The sequence below is a fragment of the Felis catus genome, chromosome B2 (genome assembly GCF_018350175.1).
Source record: "Felis catus isolate Fca126 chromosome B2, F.catus_Fca126_mat1.0, whole genome shotgun sequence".
NCBI classification, from domain to species: Eukaryota; Metazoa; Chordata; class Mammalia; order Carnivora; family Felidae; genus Felis; species Felis catus.
The window spans coordinates 3,174,515-3,201,765 of record NC_058372.1 but is presented as its reverse complement, the minus strand read 5'-3'; the positions used below and the strand labels follow the sequence as shown (position 1 = coordinate 3,201,765).

At 50.7% G+C, this 27,251-nt stretch overlaps 1 protein-coding gene, 3 long non-coding RNA genes and 4 other non-coding genes across 9 annotated transcripts in view; 4 read left to right on the top strand and 4 right to left on the bottom strand.

Moving 5' to 3' along the window:
* The window catches only part of LOC109500252, a 40,335-nt gene extending 26,785 nt beyond the window's left edge, over window positions 1–13,550 (bottom strand). Inside the window, exons 1-2 of one of the 2 annotated variants that reach the window (XR_006597471.1) lie at window positions 12,901–13,550; window positions 9,993–12,143 (exon numbers count right to left, since the gene is read on the bottom strand). This is a non-coding gene — a long non-coding RNA (uncharacterized LOC109500252). The remainder of the gene's footprint in view (window positions 1–9,992; window positions 12,144–12,900) is intronic. The other variant, XR_006597470.1, reaches the window with a different exon arrangement.
* Window positions 77–7,110, bottom strand: LOC123385268. Its single transcript, XR_006597473.1, has 2 exons — window positions 5,628–7,110; window positions 77–1,458 (listed from the first exon to the last, which is right to left on the bottom strand). It is a non-coding gene; the product is annotated as an uncharacterized LOC123385268 (long non-coding RNA).
* TRNAV-AAC lies at window positions 1,574–1,646 on the top strand. Its single transcript has one exon. It is a non-coding gene; the product is annotated as a tRNA-Val (tRNA).
* Window positions 9,320–17,397, top strand: PRSS16 (serine protease 16). The gene is made up of 12 exons (XM_023253573.2): window positions 9,320–9,439; window positions 9,515–9,675; window positions 10,411–10,510; window positions 11,132–11,261; window positions 12,517–12,640; window positions 12,892–12,969; window positions 13,067–13,114; window positions 13,663–13,953; window positions 14,526–14,667; window positions 16,511–16,690; window positions 16,768–16,913; window positions 17,022–17,397. Exons 1-12 carry the CDS (start codon window positions 9,367–9,369, stop codon window positions 17,088–17,090), a joined length of 1,542 nt encoding a protein of 513 aa, XP_023109341.2. The 5' UTR covers window positions 9,320–9,366; the 3' UTR covers window positions 17,091–17,397.
* A 2,158-nt stretch (window positions 17,398–19,555) lies between these two features.
* LOC123385267 lies at window positions 19,556–21,381 on the bottom strand. Its single transcript, XR_006597472.1, has 2 exons — window positions 20,848–21,381; window positions 19,556–20,180 (listed from the first exon to the last, which is right to left on the bottom strand). It is a non-coding gene; the product is annotated as an uncharacterized LOC123385267 (long non-coding RNA).
* On the top strand, window positions 21,276–21,349 carry TRNAI-AAU. Its single transcript has one exon. It is a non-coding gene; the product is annotated as a tRNA-Ile (tRNA).
* Window positions 21,382–21,669: 288 nt separating the features above from the next.
* On the top strand, window positions 21,670–21,743 carry TRNAI-AAU. The gene has a single exon. It is a non-coding gene; the product is annotated as a tRNA-Ile (tRNA).
* A 4,923-nt stretch (window positions 21,744–26,666) lies between these two features.
* TRNAV-UAC lies at window positions 26,667–26,739 on the bottom strand. The gene has a single exon. It is a non-coding gene; the product is annotated as a tRNA-Val (tRNA).
* Window positions 26,740–27,251: the final 512 nt, after the last annotated feature.

The window sequence follows — 27,251 nt, the reverse complement described above, 5'->3', positions numbered from 1 at the left end:
GAGCAGACATCCCCTGGATGGGAAAGACTGTAAAATAATAGCTTGGTCTCTCTGTTATGAAATTTAAAAAGCAGGACAAGGAATCAGCACTTGGTTTATTTTGGGGCTTCTTCAGGCAAAGTACAGGTAACAGCCACTACATTAGGACACGAGGTCGTTGCTGAGGACAGGCACAAATGCAAGAAAGAGCAGGAAGCTGACAAAAAAAAAAAAAAAATTGGTTACAGCTAACAGGTCCAAGGACGGTCTAATCACAAGCCAAGCGAGGAGGGCATTCTAAGTGCTGAGGAACCTTAAAAGCATCTCATCTGGCACGTGTGTGAAAGGCCCATTCTTTAGAATACACTGGGAGAAAAGTTAGGCTTAGAGGTCCGAAATTCCATTCTTGATTTTTACTTGGTCCTGCTTAATCATTCATTAATTCATCCATCATCCATTCACTCATTCAAGGAACATCAATTGAACCCCTATTACCAGCCAGGCGTTGTTGAACAGTTCGGAATAAAGCGGTGGGTACAAGAGACAAAACATCCTTTTCCTTGGGGAACTTACATTTCAGTTCTAAGCTGATTAAATATGTCTTTCTTGGATGAAAGCCATAACCATACTTAGGAGAACTTTTTATTAACATTCCTCAGGCTCGGTAAAAACCGCTGGATATGGTTCACAAAGCTAAGCTGAGATAATTATGCATGAGGAAGCTGCCAATATATGCACGAAACCATAATAAATCCATAGTGGGAGAAATAGATCTACATATTAGCTCGCTGCTGATTAGTCCACGGATAATTTTTTTCTGCCTCCTGTTTCCACTCTCCCAAGCCCATCCAGGCGATGTGTTTCTTGTTGTACATCTTTGCACGAACACTGCCCTGTCTTTTGTTTTCAAACCTGGGTAAAGTGTCTCATTCAGGAGTGTTTAAAGCGGGTGTCTAACAAACCTCACCGCCACGATCCCGACAGGCCTCCAGCGCGAAGGAAAAGCGCTCAGGCGGATGTCGTGTCTGATGGGATCTCAGTTCTCCAGGCCCCTCGGCTCCACACAGCAAGGAGTCCGTGGGGCCGTTTGCCCCTTTGGCAACAGAGACGACGTCTGGTACCTGTCTCTCCTAGATGGTCGGCGGAAGCGAGGCCACCCTGGCCCGGACCGATGGCTGCGTGGCGATGCCCAGCGGTTCAGACACAGCGCGGGCGTGGTGGCCACGTGGACGCCACCTGTGGCCGGAGACCAGCGTCCTCTCGCCAGTCGGCTCCGGCTCCTACAGGACAATGTTCAGTCGTGGAGAGGTGAAGGTCAGAGCGTCTTGCAAGGTCAGAGGCAGGAGCCAACAGCAGATGAGAACACCCCCAGGAGTCGGCCCAGGATTTCCCCGCCAGGTGTCTGCAGAGTAGCTGGGCCCTGGGGTAACACCGGCCTGGCCCCGAATTATCCAGTGCAGACGTTGTGGGGTCAAAGAACTGGAAAGTGTGGAGTGGAAAACATTTGCCTCCACCCAGAGTACAGCCTCCAGGGAAGGCTAAATTTAAGGTTAAATTTAACTAATTCAGGAAAGTAAAGCTTGCGAGCCAGCGGGTTTCCGTAGTGTAGTGGTTATCACGTTCGCCTAACACGTGAAAGGTCCCCGGTTCGAAACCGGGCGGAAACAGTGGGTTTGCTTTTTTTTTTTTTTTCCAAGTTCTGTTCCAGAAATCGTCTACCTAAATTTACTCACATTTCCACCCAGTCTCAAATCTTTGTGCTCTCTTTGCAGCCCAGAACTTTTAATTACAAGAATTGTATTAGAAACAAGCCCAGAGCTGAGCCTCGCTTCCTCTCCTTGTTCAACCAGACACTGTTGAATCCTCACCACCGGGGTGGGGGAAGATTCTGCGGGGCTGCGGGGGGGGGGGGGGGGGGGGGGGGAGGGAGGCTGTCCAGCGGGGCGGGCGTCTGCATCCGCCTGGAGCAGAAACAGGAGGGGATAGGCCTGGGAGGGGAGTGTGGCTCGTCCACGCAAGGGGGGGATCGAGAAGTCCCCTACAACTGCAGCAGGGCGCCCGGCGGAGAGGACTTCCAGGAGGCGGAGAGGGGGCAGCAAGGAGCGGACAGGTCAAGGGCGGCCTTGTTAGCCCGCTGTTTAAGGACTTCGGCCTCCACTCGGATGAAATAGGAAGGCGCCGGGTTTTAAGCACTGAAATGACTCTACACGACGTAAGTGTTCAGAAGGACGCCTCTGCCAGATCTGTGGAGAATATTCTGCATGCAGAAGAGAATGGGAGACTACGGAGCCCCTGTCATCAGGCGGCTCATCAGAGCTAACTGTGGCTTGGACAGCATGGTGGCTGTGGGGTTGCTGGAAAGTCCTTACGGGTCTATACTTTAAAGGTAGAGCGAGAGAAATCCCTGAGGAAATGGATGGGAAGAGTGAGAAAAAACAGAATTGGCGATGACCCTGAAGTTTTTTTGCAGAACTGGAAAGACGGGCTTGCCCTTAACTGAAATGGGGGCGGCGGGAGGGAGCAGCGTGGACAGGGAAAACTTGGGAGTTCTGTTTTAGGCATGCTAACTTGTATCTTTCATTGCTTTCAGACGAATTTAGTGATCCTTCACTTACATACAACCCCCAGTGCTCATCCCAGCAAGTGCCCTCCTTAATGCCCCTTGCCCGCTTAGCCCACCCCCCACCCACCTTCCCTCCAGCAGCCCTCAGGTTGTTCTCTGTATTTAAAAGTCTCTTATGGTTTGTTTCCCTCTCTGTTTTTCTTATTTGTCCCTCCCTTCCCCTGTGTTCATCTGTTATGTTTCTCAAATTCCACGTATGAGTGAAATCATATGATACTCATCTTTCCCTGACTGACTTATTTCACTTAGCATAATACACTCTAGTTCCATCCCCATCATTGCAAATGGCAAGATTTCATTCTTTCTGATGGCTGAGTGATACTCCATTGTGTGTGTGTGTGTGTGTGTGTGTGTGTGTGTGTGTGTGTGTATAAACACAGGAGTACAAAAAAATTTTGACAGTACAAAAAAATTCCTTTCCCTGAGGAGACTGAAGAATTTTCCAGAGTTCGATAATAGCAACAGGTCACAAGTAGATTTTGATTCCATCTTTCTCTTCTCTGTTATTTTCCCTTTTCAGGACAAAGATATATGAAGACTGGTTCTGGAACTATGCTAACATTTAAAATAGTTGAAGGAACCATGAGATGTCCACCTCTGAGTAATTTACTAGCAATCCACTAGCTGGCCACGTCTTCAGTCTCATCGGATAGGTACCGCTCCACCATCAGCCCACAATCACAAAAGTGCTACATGGTCTTGGAGGACGGCCATGTTTTGTCACATGTAATGCTGACGCTCAACTTCCAGGTCAGAGCTCTCAAAGGCAGCCAATCCGTGGGCTGGCACGTGACCTGTGAGGAGACCTATAACCTGATCCTCCATAAAAATCTCTGCCCCAAAATGATTCACGCATTTAGATAGGTCACGTATTTAGATGGATTTTTTTAGGGGGGAGGAATCAGAACTGGAAGGAGCAAAAACAATGCCACAGACATAATAGATTCAAAGAGAAAATTGCATTGATTTACTGAGTCACATTAATCCCTATTTGCCAGCATAGAGGTCAATGAACTACTGCCCTTGAACGACATCAAGATGATTAATCTAGACCCTCAACAGATCTTGCTAAATTAAGAGACCCTTCCGGCTAGAGTATATGTGATCTTACCCTAAAATCCTCTTTAGGTAATTTCCACTTCATCTAGCCCCTAGATATTAAAAGGAGGGAAAGGCGATGGAAGGAGTTAAGGTGAGGTTTTCTCCACCCCCTCTCTTCAAGCCTATGTCCTCTTTTCTTTAAACAAAGAACTTAATCACTCATTCATTGAATCGATATGTATTGAGCGCATATACTGTGTCATACACTATTCGTTACTGGGATAACACCTATGAACAAAATAGAACTCTCTTCCCTTTCTAGCAGCAGGATTACAGAATTTTTTTAAAAGCAAAGTTACATATAAAATGCAATACAATGTGACAATAAATGCTAAGGAAAAAAATTGAGAGAAGGACATTAGGGGTGAATTTTTATTTTCAAATTCTAAATGGATTATTGGTGACATTTGGGCAAAAAATCTGAAGGAAGAAAATGAATGATCCTTGGGGCTGTCTAGGTAAATTGATTCCAGACAGAGGATAGAGTGCCCACAGGGAGCCTGATATGGAATTTACCTTGTGTATTTAAGGAATACCAAGGAGGCTAGTTCTGCTGGAGTAAAATGAATGCTATTTTAATGTACACAACACTTATCTACTGCCACAAATCTACTGCTTAACAAACTATCCAAATTCAGTAGCCTAAAATAATTAGAATCTATTTATCTCACTAGCCTGTGGTTAACTAATATAGGTCAGGACTGACTAGACTGTTGAAGGTCCCAGCTGGGTTGACTCACATATCTGGTGAACAATAAACAATCAGACAATCTCCACACATCTCATAGTCTCCAGCATGCTAAACCCAGGCAAGTTCTCCAGGCAAAAACAACCAGGAAAAAATACTAAACAAATCCCTCCTGGAACTAAAAAGCAATTATAGCAAGGTTGTAGGATACAAGGTTAATATACGAAAGTCAATCGTTTTCCTACATACTAGCAATGAAAATTTGGAATTTGAAATTAAAAATACAATGTGATTTACATTTACGCCCCCAAAATAAAATACTTAGGTACAATTCTAACAAAATGGGTACAAAGTCTATACGTGAAGAAAAGTACAAAAGCGCCTGGGTGGGTCAGTTGGTTACACGTCCGAGTCTTGATTTCAGTTCAGGTCATGATCCCAGGGTTGTGGGATTAAGCTCTGCATCAGGCTCTGTATCAGGCTCTGTGCTGGGCAGGGAACCTGCTTGAGATTCTGTCTCTCCTTCTCCCTCTACCCCCTGACTTGTTCATATTCTCTCTCTCTCTCTCTCTCTCTCTCTCTCTCTCAAGGAAAAAAAAAAAAACTATAAAACTTTGATGAAATAAATCAAAGAACTAAATAGATATTCCATGTTCATGGATAGAAAGACTTAACACTGACAAGATGTTAGTTTTTCCCAGCTTGATCTATAGATTCAACACAACCCCAATCAAACCCCCAGCAAATTGTTTTGGGATATTAACAAGTTGATTCTAAAGTTTATATGGAGAAGCGAAAGACCCAGAATTGTCAACACAATACTGAAAGAGAAGGATAAAGTTGGAGGACTGACACTACCTGACTTCAAGAAGTATGATAAAATCACAATAATCAAGACATTGTGTTATTGGCAAAAGAACAGATAAATGGATAAGAATAGACAGAATAAAGCATACAGAAACAGACCCACACAAATTTAATCTGTTGATCCTTGACAAAGGAGCAAAAACAATACAATGGATAAAAGACAGCCTTTTCAACAAATAGTGCCGGAACAATTACATGTCCACATGCAAAAAATAAAAAGAAAGAATCATAGACTTAAGTGTAAAACACAAAACTATAAAACTCCTAGCAGATAACATAGGAGAAAAAAATAATCATATGAAAGATGGTCAACATTACATGTCATTATGGAAATGCAAATAAAAACAACAATGAGACACCACCACGCACCTGTTGGGATGGCCAAAATCCAAAACACGGACGGCACCAAATGCTGGGGAGGGTGTGGGGCAACAGGAACTCTCACAACGTTGCTGGTGGGAATGCAACCACTTTGGAAGACAGTTTGGCAGTTTCTGGCAAAATTAAACATCCTCTTACCAACCAAGCAATCCAGCAACCACATTCCTTGGTATTTACCCAAATCAGCTGAAAATTTACGTCTACACAAAAACCTGCACACAGATGTGGATAGCAGCTTTATGCATAATTGCCAACCTTTGGAAACAAGATGTTCTCCAGGAGGTGAGTAGATAAGTAAACCATGGTATAGCCACACGATGGAATATTATACAGCACTGAAAAGAAATGAGCTATTGAGCAATGAAAAGATATATAGGGACCTTAAACGCATATTGCTAAATGAAAGAAGCCAGTCTGGAAAGGCCACACACTATATGATTCAACTCTGTGATATTTGTAAAAGGCAAAACTCTAGAGACAGCAAAAAGATCAGAGGTTGTCAGGATTAGGAGGGATGGAGGGAGGAACAGGCAGAGCACAGAGGATTTTTAGGGCAGTGAAACTATTCGGTATGATACTATAATGGTAGACATACATCACATATTTGCCAAAAGCTACAGAACGCCCAACAAGAGGGAGTCCAAATGCAAACTATGGACCTTGGATGATAATAATGTGTCACTGTAGGTTCACCAGTTGTAGTAAATGTGCCATTCTGATTTGGGACATTGATAGTGCAGGAGGTTGTGTGTGTGGTGGGGTAGGGGGTATATGAGAACCTCCCACTCAATTTTGCTGTGAACCTAAAACTGCTCTAAAAAATAAAGACTACTTAAAAGAAACAAAAAAACAGGAACCAAAACAAGCAAGCAGAAAGAGTAAAGGGCATACTCAAGAAGCTTCTTTGTCAAGTTTGCTAATACTACGTTGGCCAACATCAGTCACAGGGCTCGGCCAAAAGAAAGGGGGAAGGCACGACAAGGGCACACGAAGAACACCATGAATAAAGGGAGGGGAGAAGAGTTGGGGTTATTAATGCAATAGGCCCACCACAGTAATGAATTATTTCTAGTTAATTTGATGCAAAAAGGTCAAAATAAAAACCGCCTTTTTTTTTTAACCTGGTTATGTGCTCCACGTATTCTAGCTTCTCACTCTAACTCCATCACCACCCACGCCACGATCATGACCATCCCTGCCACTTACAGCATTCCTAAGCTCCCCCATGCCTCACGGTCCTTAACTCCACCTCTGCTAGTCATCTCGTCACTGTGTCCAAGATGGGTTGAGAGGCTCAGAGAAAAAATCGTTTTTATTATACATTACTTGGATATTAAACAAATAGATGGGACAGGAAGGAGGGAAGGGAGGGAGGAAGGAAGAAATTTTGCTATTAGGTCGAAGTAAATGTTGAGAACATAAACTTATCACAAACTTAGAAAAAGACTGATGGGGCCCCTGGTGGGGCGGGGGGGGGGGGTGCTCAGACAGTTAAGCACGTGACTCTCGATTGCCGCTCAGGTTCGAGCCCCCTGTCAGGCTGTGCGCTAACAGTGCCCAGCCTGGTTGGGGTTCTCTTTCCCTCCCTCCCTCTCTGCCCCTCCCCTACTCACGCAGGCACACACTCTCATTCTCCCAAAATAAATAAACAAACTTCCAAAAAACAGAGACTGATTATTCTGTAGCCAGGCCAGCAGCCACCAACTCAATCTATCAACGATAACTGTTTTCAACGCAATGAATCACTGTCAACCCCTGCCTTCGGAAGGTCAGCCAGTCAGACACGGGTTCGCTCCAACAAACAGGCCCCTGAGCGCCACCAACCAGTCTCTCCCAAACAGTCACGCTTCCACAGATCGCGTCAACCCGCTCAGCCCGAGCATCCCATCCGAGCGTCCTCGCTTCCCTGAGCCCCTTCCCCCAAAACATCATCCACCCCTCAGCTCTCTCAGGGGCCGGTGCCTTACCAACCCAGCTCCCTCCCCAAATGAGTTTTGGCTCTGTGTTTCAAGTAGTGGGTGGTGGTTTCACCATCCTTTGAGAAAGCCCCTTCATCGAATCTCAAACACCTCAATTTCATTTTTTGCTGGGATTACATTTTTGATTCATTTTCCATTGCTGATATTCTTGGGTGTCGGATGTGGCGGTGTGGCCTTCACAACCATACGGTTTTGTCATAAGCAGTGACTCGGGTAGACCTCGGTTCCTTTGTACCGTGTGTTAACCAGATTCGGCAAAGTACCGACACACTCTGATGGAAAAGCTTCATACATTCACTCCACGAATATTTACCGAATGCCTGCTCTATGTTCAAAACTGTTGTTGGTCTTAGAGATCCAGAGAACAAAACAAAGCAAAACAAAACCTGTTTCCATGGAAGGAAATTCTGGTGGAAGCAAACTGGCAGCTTTTTAAAAAGGAAATTGGGGCGCCTGGGTGGCTCAGTCGGTTGAGCGTCTGACTTCGCTCAGGTCACGATCTCGCGATCCATGAGTTCGAGCCCCGCATCAGGCTCTGTGCCGACAGCTCAGAGCCTGGAGCCTGCTTCAGATTCTGTGTCTCCCTCTCTCTCGGGCCCTCCCCCCATTCATGCTCTGTCTCTCTCTGTCTCAAAAATAAATAAATGTTAAAAAAAAATTTTAAAAGGAAAGTACGCACTGTGTCTAACTTGATTTTTTAACAAGAAGTATCAACTTCAACAGTGTTGAGAGGCAGCGCAGAGAGGCGGGCACAATCAGGTACATGAAGCACAGAAGGGCCATGCAGAAAGGGACAAGGACACGGGCGCTCGGATGGTCACACGTCTCTCCAGCGCCAACCCTGGCTTTGTGCCCTGGTTCTCTTCACTGAAATTTCCGTCTCAAGGCTTTAAGCCACTTTTTCTCAAGTTGCTGGTTTCCCCCCACCACCACCACCCCCCCTTGGAAAGGGGGACAAAGAAGGTAGGTGTCTCTGCTGAGGATTAGGAAGTAAAGTCAACTTTAGTCTCAATTTTATGTTGGAGAGGCTGTTTCCAGCCCAAGAACGGGTACCTTTCCTGGACCGTTTGGGGATCAAACCCACGACGTCGAGCTGTCGGTGCCACATTCTGCCCGCCTGAGCCAACCAGCCACCTGGCCAGACCTCCTTTTTACTTAAAAGGGTAAAAAGGGTGTTGACGTGCTTGTGTCTCTTTAAAACTAAAGGAAATCCTTCTTCTTCTCCAAAGGAGGCTTTTTTAAGAGAGGTGAGACTGGGGGGCAGTGATAAGGTGATAAGACAGACGGGGAGACTAGGAAGCAGACAGGGTGAGACCTGGACAGAGAGTCACTCAAGTAGAGAAGACGACAGAGGGTGAAGGACAGAGGAACAAAGAGAGGGCGAGGTGGGGCAGCGGGGCGACCAAGGGGCTGAGGGAGGGGGCAGGGCGAGGTCCCTGCGTGGAGACCCAGAGACTAGAGGCCAGAACGCAGACTAAGGCATAGAGAGGGGGAGCCTGAGGGACGGCTGGATGGAAAGTCACGGGACAGAGAGGGAAACTGGATATTCAGGCACCACACCCGCAGGCCCCGTGTACAGACTGGCGTCCCTGCCCCGCTGTACTGGTTCTCACAGACGCCTGTCCCCGGAGAGGCATCTGGAAAGAAACCCGAGCTCCCACTGAAAGGCCACAACCTCAAAGTCCAGCCCCAGAACACGATAAAGGTCCTGAGTGAGCGGGGGAACAGAGCGCGGAGGAGCGGACAGCATGGCCGGCAGGCCTGGCCCCCCACGGCTGGGCCCTCTGCTCCTGCTCTCCCTCTGGGGGTCCTCGGCTCCGGGTAGGAAGAGGCCGCGGGTCAGGCAGGGGCTCCTGCGGGGGCCTGGCTGACTCCCTCCCTGTCTGTGTCCCACAGCCCCCCTCCTCAGGCGCCTGGCTGAGCACATTGAGCGGTTTCAGGAGGGCTCCGGCCCGGGCCTGGGTTTCGGCCCAAATGCATTGGTCCCCCCAAAACAAGGCTGGCTGGAGCAGCCACTGGACCCCTTCAACACATCCGACCAGCGATCTTTCCTGCAGGTGAGGCCGGGGGGTGGGGGGGAGCTGACGCTTTCTCCCCCAGCTCTATCTACCCTGTCTCTGTGTCTCTGGGCCCCACGGGCTCATCCTGTGCCCGCTGCCCGTGCCCCTGTGGCCTCCGGTCAGCCCCTCTGGTCCTTAGTGTGCCCTTGATCCCCGGGCCCCCCTTTCTTTCTTCAGCCTCCACTTCCCTTGTCCCTCAGGCGCCGTCTTTGACCCCCTTCTCCCTGTCCTTCAGATTGAACAGCAAATCCACCACCAACATGTAGGGCTCAATACGTAGCAGAAATGTGGACCAGCTTTGGAAGCAGACCTACCTCACGAGAGGAATTGGAAGGGATCTGATGGATGAACACTTGCCCCATTTTTCACACCTCCTGTGTGCACAGTGTGTGCAGGTCAGCTCCCCTAGGCCCTGCTTCCAAATTGGTCTGCACCCGTCACTTATCCTCGGCTTAGCGTTTCCATATACAGCCAGGGCCCCCGCCGCTGGCCAGTGTCCTGGACCCTGGGGACACAAGGGTAAAAACGTCGATGAACTATCTGCTCCTACAGACCTTGCATTCTAGCTGAAGAGACTAACAGGAGAGAAAGGAACATAACTACACAAGCCGAGTTCACACACTACTAAGTAGATAAAGGAAGACCCATAAGGGAGAGAGACCGCAGCGAACTAGGAATAAAGAACAGGTCAGAACTCTCAATCCTCATCTTCTTCTCCACCCCACCTCTCAGCGGTACTGGGTGAATGACCAACACTGGGCCAGCCGGCATGGACCCGTGTTCCTGCATCTGGGGGGCGAGGGCAGCCTCAGGCCTGGCTCAGTGACGAGAGGTAAGAAGCAGGGCTGGGAAGCTGGCGGGGGCCGGAAGGGCGCCCCATGTTGTCGTGCGGTGAGGCGGGAGGGCTCTAACCCCCTGATGAAGTTTTGGGGTGATGGTGAGGTTCGCGGGGTCCGGAACCCACGGCCAGGACAGAATTGTTGAAGACGTCTTTGGTGCAAAAAGGTGACTTTATTGAAGCGCGGGGACAGGACCCGTGGGCGGGGAGAACTGTACTGGGGTCGTGTAGAAGGGCTGGTTGTACGCCATGGACTTGGGGGAGGTAAAGTCAAAAGGGAAGTTTCCAAAGAGACTTTCACAAGCTCAAGACTTACTGGAGGCCCAGCTACGGTCAAGCTAAGGTTGTTTCTCCCTCTAGCAAAGCATTGACATAAGACAGTAGGGACTTCCCGGACTTCAGGCTATTGATGGGGTTGCCTTTTTCTCGTAAACTGGTGGAGACTCTTATCAGTTCAACCGTTTGGTTTTTTATCCTTTCCTGTTTTGGGGTAGCCTGGAGTGTCCAGGGACTATCACACAGATCCCACCTTGAGGGTGGGGGTGCCCTGAGGCTGCACTGTGCCCTCAGGTGGCCCCGCGCTCCCTCATCACCCCAACCGGACACTCTTCACAGGGCACCCCGCAGCCCTGGCCCCAGCCTGGGGGGCCCTCGTGATAGGCCTGGAGCACAGATTTTATGGCCTGAGTATACCTGCCGGGGGCCTGGACGTGGCCCAGCTCCGCTTCCTGTCCAGCCGCCACGCGTGAGTGAGGGTGGGGTAGTGTTCCGGGTCATGGCGCTGATGCCATCTGTATCCGGGCACCTCTGCATCTGTGTGGCTCTCCGCCACTGCCCAAGGTTGACCTCTGGGTCTCTGGTCCACGTTTCCTTCGCTCTTTCAGTGTCTTATTCTCTCTCTGTCTCTGGGTCCCTGTCCCTCCCTCTCTTTCTCTCCGGCCACGTTTTCATCTCTTCCTGCGTCACTGCAGCCTCCCGGTCCAGACCAGCAGCATCTGGATGACACAGCCTCCCCACTGGTCTTCGGTTTCTGCCCTTGAGCCCATCAGCGTATTGTACACACGAAGCTACAGTGACTGTTAGAGCACAGACCAGACCACCCTCTCCCAGCTCACATCTCCCAGGGTCTCCCATCTGCCTCACAGTCAAGTCACAGTCTTCACAGGGGCCACGAGGTCCTACTGGCTCTGGGTCCCCGTTACTTCTCTGGCCCCCACTTCCGCACACTCACTGGGCTCCAGCGACGCCCGCGTCCTTGCTGCTCTGAAGGCTTACAGGCACATTGCTGCCCTGAGCCTTTTTCTTTCTGCGGGGAGCGCCCCCCCCCCCCCCGTGTTTGTATGGCTGTCTCCCTCACCTCCTTCCCTAGACGCTCTTCCCAGACTCCAGTGCGTCCCACCTGCTTTGCTGGCGGCCCCAGGACTTACCTCTCCTGGTCTCCGGCTGTGTCAGTCTCGGCCTTTCTCGGTCTCACTCTCACCTCCGTCATCTCTATCTCCACCTCTGTCTCTGTGCCTCCACGCTTCTCTGTCTCCCCACGTTTTCACAAGCTGTACGGGGTTCTAAGTGCCCTAGGAAGGCACTAACTGCAGCCTGCTTCGGAAAGTCCGGGAAGACACGGAAACACCTAGAAAAGAGGATGTAGCCACATGGCAACATGTCCCTTTCTGACGGTGTCTCCTCTTCCTCCAGCGCCCCCAGCCCTCCCCTTATCCCCCAGGTTTCTGCATGCGCTGCCTGAGAGACCCTTCCTCCCCCCTATAGCCCGCAGTGAGGAGGGTGGAGGCTTGGCGGTGGTGGGGGTGGGGGGGTGGTCCTCTGGCCCAGGTGCGCACTTGCTGAGATCAGGCTCACACACACCCGTGACAAGAGCCCTGGCTTCTGGCCAGACCCCCCCCCCGCCCCATTCGGGTCTCTGGACCCCCACCCGTGCAGAGGCGGGGGTGCATCCTCGGGGATTCCCGGCGAGGAGGGCCCACCAACCTCCCCGCTGCCCCTAGGCTGGCTGACGTGGCCTCCGCCCGCCTCGCACTCGGCCGCCTCTTCAACGTCTCCTCCTCCAGCCCCTGGATCTGCTTTGGAGGCTCCTACGCCGGCTCCCTGGCCGCCTGGGCCCGGCTCAAGGTCCCCGGGACTCTCCGGGCGGGCTGGGGTGGGTCCCGGTCTCAGGCGGCAAAGGCACCCCCGCCCCCCAGGCGCCCCCCACACACTCCTGCCCCCCGCCGAAGGGCTTTCCGCAAGCTGTCGTCTCCAGGGTCCACGTGTAGAGGGGAGGGACTTGCCCCCGACCGCAGTGCAGACGGTGACACGGGGGCGGCGGGGATGGGGTTCTAGGACCTGGGCCCCCCAGGCTGACAACGGCTGTCCTCCCTCAGTTCCCCCACCTCATCTTCGCCTCCGTCGCCTCCTCTGCTCCGGTGCGGGCCGTGCTGGATTTTTCCGAGTACAACGAGGTGAGGGCTGCGGGCGGCGGGCGGCGGGTGCGGGGTGGGGGGGGAGGTCCTTGGTGCAGGGAGTCCCCTGAAACAACCTCCCACGCTCCCTCCACAGGTGGTGTCCCGAAGCCTGACGAGCGCGGCCGTCGGCGGCTCCCCGGAGGTAGCACATGGGGCCAGTCCGCGGGGGTATGGGGACGGGAGAACTTGGAAGGGGGGCAGAGAAAACCGGGGAAGCTGGCAAGGTGGCCGGGTCTGAGAGACGACCGAGGCCGGGAAGGTGGGCGGATTTGGGGAAGTGGGATGGGGCGGGGCCCGGCGGGGCCGACCCTATCAGGAGGGCGAGGCTCTGCGGGGGGCGGGACCAAGGGGGGACGACCCTATCAGAAGGGCGAGACTCAGCGCGGGGCGGGGCCACCTCATAAATGGGGCGAGGCTCAAGGTGGGGCGGGGCCCGGGGTGACGACCCTATCAGGAGAGCGAGGCTGGGCGTGGGGCGGGGCCTAAGGGGACAACCCTATCAGAGGGGAGAGGCTCCTCCAGGGGCGGGGCCCGGGGAGGTGGTCGGGAGGAGCACGGTCAGGGGGCGGGGCCTCGGGCGGGACCTCTGAGGAAGTGGGGCGCTGGGGGGAAGGACTCGGGGTCCTGGGCCGGTGAAGGCGAGGCCCAGGACCCCGAGTCCTCGCCAATGCGGCCCCTCGCTCCCCGCAGTGCCGGGCGGCGGCGGCCGCAGCCTTCGCGGACGTGGAGCGGCGGCTGCTCGCGGGCGGGGCGGCTCGCGCGGCGCTGCGGGCGGAGCTGGGCGCCTGCGCGCCACTGAGTCGCGCGGAGGACCGGGCGGAGCTGCTGGGGGCGCTGCAGGCCCTGGTGGGGGGCGCCGCGCAGTACGACGCGCAGGCGGGAGCGCCGCTGAGCGTGCGGCGGCTGTGCGGGCTCCTCCTGCAAGGCGGGGGCAACCACAGCCACTCCGCGCCCTACCGCGGGCTCCGGCGGGCAGTGCAGGTGAGCGGCCTGGGAGAGTCCGCCGGCGGGGCGCCTGCTCCGCTGCGTGTCCTGCGGTGGGCGTGACCCCTTCTGACCTTGGTCTCCCGGTCTGTGAAGCGGGGGTGATGCCTCAGGGCCGGGGGAGGTGCGGAGAAGCCGGTCAGGGGAAGCGCGCGCTCTGCAGGTGTTAGCGACTACGACCGGTCCCTATTTTGCGCTTCCTGTTCGGTCCACTCCCGGACCTGCAGCGGAGTCTAGCTCACAGCAGGTGCTCCGGTAGCGTTGACGGAAGAAAGAAGCCCTGGGGACATAGCGTCCCTAGAGACCGAGATTCCAGCCTCGGGATCCACGGCTAGAAACGGCTGTTCCAAGAGATGGTCACACGCCCAGGGTCTCACAGTCACCTAGTGCCTTCACCTCTAACCCACAGGGACCCAGGCACCCACTCGCCCTGAGCCCCGACTCCCAGGAGAACTCTGTAGCTCTTCTGACCTCTGACCTTTGACTTGTAGGGACCTGTGTATGCTTTCAGGCCCTGGGCCCTGACTCTCAGGGACAGGAGTAATGTGTGTGTGTGTGTTGTCCCGTAGGTCGTCATGCACAGCCTGGGCCAGAGGTGTCTAAGCTTTTCCCGAGCAGAGACAGTGGCACAGCTGAAGGTCACAGAGTCCCAAGTGTCCGGTGTGGGCGACCGCCAGTGGTTGTACCAGACTTGTACTGAGTTCGGCTTCTGTGAGTGACCCACCCACCCCTCACCCCTGAAATGTACGTTCTGCACTGTGCCCAGACAGGCTGTCTCACACGTGGTCTGGACTTGTTTCCATTTCCATAGGACCCTGGCCACACTGCTGGGCCTGGTTTTACCCATAGGTGTGGGGCTGGAAGGTGCATAGCTGTACTAGAGTGTGCTAGAATCCCTCACGCACACAGTCCTCACATGAGCGATATGTGTCCCTGTCCCAGGAGTGGCCCCAGTCTCTCCCTAGTCACTGGCCTAGAAACCCTAGCACATTTTACATGCCTCCTTCCCTTTGTCCCATAGCCTGTCAGCCACTGAGTCCTGCCCACTCTTCATCCTGGACAGCCCTCCGGTTCACCCCAACCCCCTTTCTATTCCCAGCTCTGCCACCCTGGTAGAGGCCCCCATCGGCTCCTGCCTGGATCCCTGACCCCACCTCCTCTCTGGTCTCCAGGCCTTCATTTCACCCCTACAATCCAATTTCCTCACGGAGAGAGCTTTTTCTAAATATGATCTTGTCCTTCCTCCCATGGCTTCTCAGTGACCCTTGGGCAGGGTTGCCACATACAATACAGGACGCCCAGTTACATGTGAATTTGAGAAAACTTTTTTTTTTTAGTGTGTGTCCCAAATATTGCATGAGACATACTAAAAAAAGTATTTGTTAACTGAAATTCAAATTGAACTGGGCATCCTGTAACTTTGTTTGCTAATCTGGGTCCCCTACTCCAGAGTTAAGCTCAAATCCTTTCCCATCTCCTGCAGGCAATGAAGATATGGTTTAAAGCAAAGCGTTCAAATTCCAGCTCTATTTCATAGCTATGTGATCTTGGGCAGATAACCTAAGCTCTCTCTCTGTGCCTTAGTTTCCACGTCTCTAAAATGGGAATAACAGTAGTGCCTCTCATAAGGTTGTTTCCAGGATTAAAGGAGGTGATATCTGTAACATGCTAAGAATAACACTGGTATACAGTGAGTTCTCCCTAAGTACTAATTATTGTTACTCCTACAAGACGACACATTTTGACCCTCAAATACACCAGTTTTCCTAACACCTCAGGAACTTTGCACATACTGTTCACTTTGCTTGGATTACTCATCTTCCTCTCATCACACAGTTTACTCATCTTCAAGTCTCCATACAAGATGCCCCCTCCTCAGGAAGCCTTACCTGATTGCTGGAGAGAGGTCCGCCTCCTGGCCTCCCCTACCAGCCCCCTCAACTGCTCTGTGTTTTTTCTCATTAGCACTTTGCAATCTCATCCTCCAGACCCGGTTGCCCATCTCCCCCCTGTGCACTGTGAGCCCTGCGACAACAGAGCCTGGGACCGTCTTGCGTTCCCAATACCGGTCACCATGTATGTGAGCATACAATAGGTGCTCCATGCCTGGTGAAGAAAGGAATGACTGAATGTGAGGCTAAGGGAGTTCGATTTAGCCTGGGGGCACTGGGGAGGTATGGATTTTAAGCAAGGGAGACGTGGTCCAATTTGTGCTTTAAGTTCCCACGCTCCCTTGTCTCTCTGGACCTGCACGCCTGCTCTTTCCCCTGTTCAGGCTGCTTTTTCTTTTCTGTCTTCCTCACTCCTGAAGGTTTTATCCCTGGCAGGTTCCTGTCTTGGAGCCTCTCATGCCAACTGGGATTCCTCCCACCCCAGGTCTTTTTCCCTCCCAGCCATGACCAGTCTGGGCTGCCACTGTGGGTGGGGTCTCTCTGACAGGATTGTGAGCTCACCGGAGGGAGGGTATGGGGCTGCTTGGGTCATCACCAGGGGAGACTCTATGGTGACCATTAAAGGCTGTATGCCCCACGCTTACAGATGTCTCCCCCCACAGATGTCACCTGTGAGGACCCCAGCTGCCCCTTCTCCCGGGTCCCGGCACTGCCCTCCCAGCTAGAGCTCTGCCAGCAGGTGTTCGGGCTCTCCACCTCCTCCGTAGCCCAGGCCGTGACCCAGACCAACTCCTACTACGGCGGCCAGACCCCGGGGGCCACCCAGGTGCTGTTCGTTAATGGTGAGCGCCCCTCAGCACCTGAGCCCCGGGTGGGCACCTAACCCCGGCGCGGCATGCCATCCTTCCTTTCTTTCCAGGGGACACAGACCCCTGGCACGCGCTAAGCGTAACACAAGCCTCGGGACCGTCGGCGTCGGCCCTTCTCATCCCCGGAGCCTCCCACTGCATGGACATGGCCCCCGAGAGGCCGTCAGACTCCCCCAGCCTCCGCCGGGGGCGCCAGGTAAGAGGGCGGCCGCGCGCTGGGTTAGTCGCATTCATTTGCGCATTAATTTGCCTGCCCCTGCCCTCCACTGCCTGAGTCTGACTTCCAGAATTGTCCCCTCCCCAGAGCATCTCCCAGCAGCTGCAGGCCTGGCTCGGGCCGGCACAGCGGAGCCAGGCCAGGGGTGGGGACTGAGGGCCCGGACCCTCGCCACTCCCTGCGCGGCCACCTCCTTCCCGGACGTGTCCTCTGGACGGGGAACGGAGCTTGTTTGGAAAGAGGGAGTTGCCAGGAATCGGGCTTCAGCTTCTGATCCGCACACAGACTCGTTGCTGCAGCCCTCTCACTCCCGAGAGTGGATGGCAGGATAAGTGGAGGAGTATTCTTGGCGTGCATCTTGGTATCTTCTTTTCTTTTGTAGGGAGCATTTTATTAATTGTTTCGTGGCTATCTCTTTTATTGTGTAAAGTATCTTAACGTAAAGCCTCTTTGTGTAACATAATTCGGGAACGATCTCCCACTGACTTATTTTTTGTCCTACTTTCAAAAGCACAGCAACCTTGGTAGGTTCTTCGGGTCCCAAAGGGACAGGGAGTCAGCTTCCATCTTGGTCTGTTCGGGCTGCGATAACAGAACCCTGTGGATTGGGTGGCTTATAAACGACAGATATTTGTCTCACGAGGTTCTGGACACTGGGAAGCGTGACATCAGGGCACCAGAAAATCAGGTGTCTGGGGAGACCTCGCTTCCTGGTTCTCACTCAGCCGTCTTCTCTCTGGGGCGGGGGAGGGGCAGAGAGCGGGAGAGAGAAGCCCAAGCAGGCTTCACATCAGCTCGTCAGCTCGGAGCTGGACCCTGGGGCCAACCTCACCACCAGGAGGTCACGACTTGAGCCAAAATCAAGAGTCAGGGCACTTAACTGACGTTGCCGGCCGGGCGCCCCAAGGAATATTGGTATTTTAAGTCAGATGTCCAGTGTGCTGCAGCTCAAATTCTGCTCGGCTCCTGGGCTGGGTGCCCTGCTGAGTGAGCCCCTCCCTCCCCGCTCAGGCCCTGTCCCTGCTTCTCACTGTCCCCTCTTCCTCGGGCTCTTGCTTTCTCCTGGTCTCTGTCTCTGTCTGTCTCCCAGCCGGTCTCCTGTTTCTCTGAATATCCTCATTTCCATCTGTCTGTGGGTCATTCTGTCCCCCTGTTTATTTCTGTGCTGCAGTCTATGTCCGTGGTGTCCTGTCTCTCAGTCAGTGTCCCTCTTCGCCTCCTCTCTAGGTTGTCTGCCCCGGCTAGCTCCCCAGCGGCCGGTGTCTGCCTTTCCTCCTCCGTCTCTGCCTCAGTTTCCCTCTCTTCAGACTCTCCCTGTCTCTCCTCGCTGCCTTCTCTGTCTCTGAGACCTTTTCGGTTTCTCCCCTGCCATATAATCTTTGTGCTTCTGTCTCCGGCTCTTAATCTCCTTCCCCGCCCTTCCCTCAATGCCGTTTCTCACAGTTCCACACCTCCAGCTTCCCGCCCTGGGGGTCGAGGGCCCTGGTCCAGCCTTCACGATAGGGGAGCCCCAGGCTCTGGGGAGGTGCGCCCACCCTCAGGCGTGTCTGCTGAGCCTTGGTTCACTCTGAGCACGGCCTTGGGAACAGGAAGTAGCGAGTCAGGGAGGCAAGTGCCGCTGGGGGGCTGGGGAGGGCAGGGGGAGACAAGTCAGGACAAGGTTTGGGGTTGGTAAGAGAAGCCACAAGCCCGCAGTCCTGTGAGGAAGTCCCTGCTCGCCCGTCTGGACTCTGAACCCTGAGTCCTGACTGTCCCCGCTGACCCCCCTAACCCCAGCTCCGTTCACCGGGTCCTCCCTGTGGGGACAACCCCAAGCTGAGGCCTAGCGTGTATGTTTACACGAGCTCCGAGGCCTGACACATGGAGGGTGCTCGGTCCCGCGGGGGATGAAAGAACCAGGTCTAACGTCAGCGCTTCCCATGCTTTGCCGGATGCAGCTGCTCGCACTCTCTTCTGCAAACGTCTTCTCAACCTGCCGTCTGAATGGACCTAGCTTTGGTGCCCAGCTCCCTCCCCGAGCATTCTCAGAGCTCCCCCAGCGGTGAGTGCGGCACCAGGCTGAGCTGCCCTTGTGCTGAGATCCTCGTTCCCTCTGGGCACGGGTCTGCGGCGGCCCGCGCACCAGGCTGGGCCACCTCAGTTCACTGGGCTGAGACTCTGAGACTGCCGGGCGAACAGCAGTACTGTCTGTGTGGGTCTGTATTAGGGAAGGATGGAGAATTCTGAGGTACTCTCCCTTCCTGGTGTCCTTGGCCCATACTTGGCCCCTACTATCCCTTCTCTTACCTACAAACCACGATGATTCTTGCAAAAGGTAGATCAGGTCACCTCTGCTTAAAAGCCTCCGCGCTTCCCATTAGAACTAGAATAAGGCTGGAATTCTTCCCCCGGGGCTACGAGGCTCTTCGGCCTTTGGCTTTTGACTCTTTGCACTCAACTCCCACTACCCCCCACACTGCAGGCCAACCACTTGGCCTCCTCGTTTACTTCAGATCTAAAGCTGATTCCTACTTCAAGTCCTCGCATTTGCTGTTCCCTCTGCCAGGAGGTGGTTCCCTTCAATGACCTTTAAATGACTGACTCCTTCTTAACATTCAGGCTCCACTCCAATGTCACCTCCAGGAGGCCTTTCCTGACTGCCTCTGTGTCCCAGTCACTCCCTGTCACATTACCTGTTTTACGTGCTTCCCAGCCACAAGCACCACCTAAAATTACCTTGTTTTATTTTCTTTCTAATTCGGCCCCCTCTGTACTAGAATGTGCTGTCCCTGAGCCAGGGGACGGTGCTCTCCTGGTAAACATGCCCCTGTGAGTTCTGCGTTTCACAACCTGTGCCGTTTTCACCCGAACTTGGTTCTCCAGAAGCTCAGCGGTCTACCAGATCAAAGATCGCAAAGCACTTCTCAGGACCAGGAGGGCTGGTAAATTTGTGGTCCACCCACCTGTGACTTTCATTTACCGGTTATGCGCTATATCCTAGAAAACACTTGAATTCGAATGAGGATAAACAGTTCCGAGGAATGTAGAAACATTGCATTCTGAGGGTTCCTGGTTTGTGCCACACACACTCCCCCTGGAAGCGGGACCCAGTGGGGCTTCTCACCTTCTCTGGAGGTTTGTGGGCTGGCGCGGGTGCAGCATGACCTTATCCCAGGGCGCAAACTCCGGGGGCACGTGAAAATGCCTGTTCTATGGCGCCCTCACCAGAAGAGACTCTCAACTTCACACAAATCTCTCAGGCTGAGTCTAGAGAAGACCAAAGGTGAAGGACTAGTACCACCTGATCAAAAGATTTCCTACTAAGCTGCAATAATGAAGACGATGTGGTTTGGGCATTGCATGTAGATAAACAGATCAACGGGGCAGGACGGGAGTCCAAAAGCAGACAGACAGACACACACACGCACGCACGCACGCGATCAATTAATTTTCTACAATCATGCCTAGGCCAATCAGTTGAGGAAGTCTTTAAAACAAATAATCCTGGAACAACTGGATAAACTACAGACCTTCTCTCAATCTCTTTTGCAAGCTTCTTTGCAACTTGGTATCTGAATGGGTCTGGGTTTGGTGCCAGACTACTTTCTCTTCCCAAGCATTCTCTGAGCTGCAGAGCGTGGGGGAAAAGATTAACCTCACCCCTATCTCATACCATACTCAAAAATTAATACAAGTGGAGGTAAGGCTAAAGCTATAAAATAGAAAAATCACTTATGACCTTGTAGTAGGCAAATATTTCTTAGGGAGGAAAGCAAAGCATAAAATACATTAAAAGGAGCAAACTGACATTATCAAAAGGATACATTGGCATTATCAAAATTTAAAACTTCTCATAAAAAAAACTCATCATAAAACATCACTAAGAAATGGAAAGGGAAGGAAAAGACTGAAGGGAAACACGCACACTACGTACTTCCGACCAAGGATCTGCGTCCAGATTGAAGAACTGGAAATCAATTTCAGGAAGACAAGGCTGCGACACGTGGGTGGGAGAAAGGAAGCCCCGCCGGGCGGCTTTGGTCCGAATCCTCTCGGGTCAGAACCGGGATCTGAGAAAGACTCGCGACAGGAGGGTTCGTCCATTCAAGCCACGAGTTAACCTTCGCTGCTTTTCCCATCACCGCGGTGGGGGAGAGCGAAATGGGAAGAAGGCGGGACTTTTTTTTAAAAACTGTCCGTCTTTGGCATTTTTTTGTTTTGTCCTCTCCTCCCTTTCCTCCTCCCCTCCTCCCCTCCCTCTCCTCTCTCCCCTCCCCCTTCCTCCCTCTCCTCCAACTTGAAGAACCGGTGTCCAGGATTTTTGTTTACATCTTCACAATAGAGGCCACCCTTCCGTCGGGTGGCCGGTTAGCTCAGTTGGTTAGAGCGTGGTGCTAATAACGCCAAGGTCGCGGGTTCGATCCCCGTACGGGCCAGGCAGATACCGTTTTACCGTCGCTGCGCGCGCAGTTCCCCTACCCGACCCGGGTGGACCCGACTGCTGAAGTCAAACACTTGCGTGGAGCTGTGGAACCTTCATGTCTTGTTATTATGATGATTTTAAGAAGTAACAAACGAAAGCTAGAATAGAAAGTGTTTTTAAAAGACATTGAACAAAGTAGAGCGGGTACATTTAGGCGAGGCGGGGCCAGGATGAGAGAGAATTCCTTGGTTTGTGTTGGAAAAAAAAAAAAAAAAACTGAATTGGTTTTGGCTTATGTAACACGTCCCGCAGACCGAGAGGTCCTTCCTCAGTGGCCGGTTAGCTCAGCTGGTTAGAGCGTGGTGCTAATAACGCCAAGGTCGCGGGTTCGAGCCCCGTACTGGCCACATGGGGGCGACTTTTGTTGCGTTTAAACACCGGAGTCCGTCAGTCTAGGACTCATCCCCAGGCCTCAACCAATGCGGAATTTAGAGAATTTGAACACGGTTCTCTGACTTCCCTGCTTTAGTAGGTCCTTGTTTGATTTCTGTCCACAAAGGTTAGCAGGGACCTGGAAAAAGAAAAAAATTACCTTCGTGCGATTTTTTTTTTTTTTTTTCCATTGGGAAACTGATTCTTGCAACGGAAACTGGCCTGTTTGGATTATTTCCAACTGGGAAGAAATTGTAAGACCACCCGCACTTTGTGCACGTCCACACTTGGGGCTTCACTAGTTGAATGAGAGATGAAACGAGATGTTTGAAGCTATCTGGGAAGCAGGCTCCTATTAATATCGACACAGGAGGAAAGAAAGGCAGCTTCGTTGTAAACGTTCTGACAGCGGGCTCACCGTTAAAACGTTTACTTTGGGGGTAAAAATATATTCATGTGTTCCAAAGTTAGAAAATATTAAAAGGTACAGTGAAAAGTCTCCTCCCGCCCCTGTCATGCACCCAGTGGTGATTTCCAACTTCTGTAGGAGACCCCTTAGGTATTCTTTCCACTTCTCTTTGCACAAGCAAATATTTACATAAACTCTTGTTTTCTCTTCTTCCCCTAAGAGTCAGCATACGCGCTCAATTTGCCTTCTTCACTTAGCTATATAAGGTGGCATCTTTATCTTATCAGCGTTTTGAGAGCTTTCAAGCAACACTTTCGATACTGTGCCTTTGGCGAAATGAAAGCGTAGTTTCAAAAAAGTTGGCATATTCAGCAAAGTTGAACCTGAAACGTTCTAACCTTTTGTATCACCGTTGGAGGCAATGCACACAGGGAGGCAGCTTGGGGAAACTTGAGAACAGGCGGAAATGTTCAAGCAAAGCACTTTCTGCCCGACCCCTAAAGAAAATTGTGCATTATTAACAAATTTGTTTAAATCGCTCCACTCTTCAGAATGCAATAATTAGCCGCTATTCTGTGTCTGGTAAATGCTGGAGATGTATGACTATGTGAAAAAAGCAGAATTCGAAACGGTGTGTGTAAGATTCTGATCCTTCCATTTTAAAACAAGCTTTATTGGGCGCCTGGGTGGCTCAGTCGGTTGAGTGTCCGACTTCAGCTCAGGCAATGATCTCACGGTCCGTGAGTTCGAGCCCCACATCGGGCTCTGTGCTGACAGCTCAGAGCCTGGAGCCTGCTTCGGATTCTGTCTCCCTCTCTCTGACCCTCCCCCATTCATGCTCTGTCTCTCTCTGTCTCAAAAATAAATAAGTATTTAAAAAAAAAAAACAAACAAGCTTTATTATGGGATAATTTACGTACAATAAAATGCACCCATTTTAAGTGTAGAATTTGATAAGTTTATTATCAGTGTCAGAACAAAGCTGTTATCTCTCAAGCTACACGTTAGCCCTACACTACAATTTAACCGTTACAATCCCCCAAACCTCCTCTGTGCTTTGTGGTAGTTAGAAGGATGTCCCCCCAAAGATGTCCACCTCCTAACCCCTGAGGTCTATGAACATATTATTTTGCGTGGCAAAAGGGACATTGCACATGTGACTAAGGATCTTAAAATGAGGTGATTTTCCTGAATTATCTAGATGGGGTCCAATGTCATCACAAGGGCCCTTCTACGAGGGGTCAGGGTCACAGAAGGAGATGTGACATAGAAATAGAGGTTGAAGAGGTGCAGTGGTGTTAGCCAAGGAATGCCAGCAGCGTCTAGAAGTTGGACAAAGTAAGGAAACAAAATTCCCCCTAGAGCTTACCAAGCAATGCAGTACCGCTGACCCATATTGGACTGACCTCCAGAACAGGAGGAAAGTAAGTGTATGTTGTTTTCAAGCACTGAATTTGTGGTAATTTGTTACAATCACAATAGGAAACTTACATACCCCTTCTACTCCGTTATACCCCCATACCAGCCCCAGGTGACTATAGATGTTCTTTCTATCATGATGGCTTTGCCTTGTCCATAATTTCTTATAAACCATGAGTACGTAGTCTCATGTTCCCGGCTTCCTTTGCTCAGCCCGATATTTTTGAGATTCATTCATGTTGCTGCATGTATCGGTCGCTTGTTCCATTTTCTTGCTGAATTGTACTCCATGTACAGACATATCACCGTCTGTTTTCCATTCACATGTGAATAGACTTTTTCATATGAAGATTAATGTCACAAGTCTTTGTGTGGACGTATGTTGTATTGGTCAGGCTTCTCCAGAAAAAGAGAGAGAGAGAGAGAGAGAGAGATCTTAAAGAACTGGCGCAGGCAGTTGTGAGGGTCGGGCAAGCCCACATCTGCGGGGTAGATCAGCAGAGTGGAGACGCAGGAAAGATCTGAGGTTAAAGCTCCAGCCTAAAGGCAAGGTGCTCAGGTGGTTAAGTGCCTGACTGTTGCTTTTGGCTCAGGTCAGGATCTCACAATTCACGGGTTCAAGACCCACATCGGGCTCTGTACTGGCAGCGTAGGGCCTGCTTGGGACTCTCTCTCTCTCTCTCTCTCTCTCTCTCTCTCTCTCCCTCCCTCCCCCTCTCTCCCCCTCTGTCTCTGCCCCTCCCCCTTTCGTGCAAGCACACACTCTCTCTGTCTCTCTCTCTCTCAAAACAAATAAATTAAAAAAAATTTTTACAGTGTACTGGCAGAATTCCCCCTTCCTCAGGAGAGAAAGGTCTTTCTTTTTTCAAGGCCTTCAACTGATTGGATGAGGCCACTCACGTTATGAAGGGTAATTCGCTTTACTCAAAACCTACTGGTTAAATGTTAATCTCATCCAAGAAACATCTTCACAGCAACATCTAAACTAGTGTTTGGCCAAATATCTGAATACTGTGGCCTAGCCTTGTTGACACATAAAATTACCCAGCAATGTTTTCATTTCTTTTGGGGTAAATACCTAGGAGTTCATTTCTTTTGGGGTAAATACCTAGAATTGCTGGATCATTTGGTCAATGTCTGTTTGACTTTATAAGAAGCTACCAAATATTCTCCAAAATGGTAAGGCCATTTTACTTTCCAATTAATACTTTGTGAGAGCTCCATTTGCTCCAGACTTCTCCAACATTTGGTATTGCCAGACTTTTAAATTTTAGACAGTCTATTTGAAACATTTAAATAGACTTAAGTATTATCTCCTTGTGGTACTAATTGGCATTCTCCATAACTAATAATGAGTTAGTTCAACCGACTGAGCCACCCAGACACCCCTGATATTTCTTTTCTCATTTAAGAAGTTTCTTGTGACACCTACGATGGTTTGAATTTTTGTTGTAACAGTTACCCCCATCTATTTACCCTTGTATAACTTGTTTTTCCCCCAATCTGGTCCTGGACTTCTTCTATCACAGAAACTTCCTGGATTATAAATTTAATTATTATGACATTTGATTGACCCTTTTTCTTTTTGTTTTAATTTTTTATATTTCTGACTTCGTGTGATTTTTTTCAAGTCCAAAAAATGCTTATTTGAGGATGCCTGATTCAATTTTGAGAGCTGTGTTACAGTTTTCTTCTGCTTTTTCACTTTTGGAGGAATTTTCATCAGCTAAAATATTTTGCCTTGGGGCTTTCTTATATTATAGCAGCTTTGCATAAATAAAGCTCGTTCAGATATTGTGGGAAGAGACTTGGGATCGTTTACAGGATTCCTAGTTCAAGGCCATCCTCTTCTATCCCTACATAAAAATACAGTATCTTTAATAGATGGCTTTGGGGAGAGGGCTGGGGATCCACTGGGAAAGAGTTCTGCGTCTTCCAATTTTTATGTTTCCTTTGGTCTTGGGGGATTCTGAATCCCCCCGCTTCCTTCTTTTTTCCTTTACCAGCTACTCTCCGCGGAGGGCTTCTCCTCACTTTCTTCTCCCCCAGAAGCTTCTGCTGCTGCTACCGTCTCAGGACTGGCATGCGTGCCCAGGTTCCTTCCCAGTGTTTTAAGCTGAAATTTCTATTTGAGAGGAGGGGAATTTTAGCTGCATGTTGGGATCTCAGTTCCCATTTTCTTACTTCTAGATGGCTTTTCTGGAGCTCCTTCCATTCTCCCCAGAGTCGCCTTTGGGAGCTCTTGAAAGGCAGATCTGCTTGACGTGGGTGTTTTTAGTTCTCCTTTACAGGGAACTTGAAGTCTGTCTTCTAGTTGGGGAGAAGGTATGGCTTTAATGCTGTGTGCGTGTGTTGTAATACGTGGAGAAATTCAGATCTGGGCGATTGTTATTATCCTCAGGTTTTAGATTACCACCAAAATGAGGAGACATTAAAAAATCACATAGTGCTTTAAAAAAAAAAAATAAGTGTGTTTTCCATTGTATTTAATAGTGCCAAATTTTCCCACGTGGGTACTGTAGCAACTCTCTGCCCTCTAGAGGGTGAAAGTTCATGTTTCCTTACAAAACCACAGAACAACGTCTGATCTGCTCTCCTTCAAATCTGCTTCTGTGGGAAACTGCACATGTCTAATTGCATGAAACCCGGAGCCTTCCAGTTTCTGGCATCCAACACTTGGGTTTCCTTTAACACACTGCTCAAACCTGCTAAAGTAGATGTTGTTTCTGCAATTTTAAATCCTTAACATTGTAACTACGATGGAATTAAAATAATAATCTTTCCAGTCAGGCCCTGGCTGTGCACTCATTTAAAATATTCCACATTTGCTGCTGATGGCTTTCCCCCAACCATCAAGAAAGCCAGAGAAATCCTCTGTGCAAGCCAGCGTGGCCCCACACTGCACAGCCCCGTTGGGCGAGTGTCCAGAAGGGGAAACTGAGCGCACAACCCACTGGGTTCTTGGCTATCTAAGTGTCTGGAAGGAAAAGAGGAACCTTCCAAACCTCTCCTGAATGGAAGCCAGTTTGTGGTTCCACTGGGAATCGAACCCAGGGTCAAGGTAAGTTTGTGGTTCCACTGGGAATCGAACCCAGGGTCTTCTGCGTGTAAGGCAGACGTGCTAACCACTACACCATGGAACCTGAGGGCAACCTGTCTCCCCAGGTGCTCTTACTAGAATCAAGGTAAGAAAAGAAGACCAAAACTCGGTATAGATTGTTATTATGACTGAGAACGAAGTCCTGTGAACTTGGCCCAGGGAGCATGTGTGGGACAGATGAACTTTACATACACAAGTTTGAAAGTCTTCATGAATACTGTCACCTGAAAATATAGTATGAAAATGACTTCAAATGTTCGGAGACATCCTCCATTTTTCTATCCTCCTGGGACACTCTTAGTCTGGTCAACATTTATTGTTTTTCTGCCCATAGTTATTGAGAGCTTACTATGCTCCAGACACTTTTCAAGGCTCTGGGATACAGCAGTAAATACAAAGGTAAAAAAAATATATATATATCCTTCTTGAGATGACACTTAAAAAGTGCATTTATATTTCATGGAAACTATCCTTGAATTCAGCAGCAGCCGCATGAACTCCTTCTCTGCCCCTTGTCCTGAAACTCCTGCATGTTTCAATAGACAAGATCAAAAA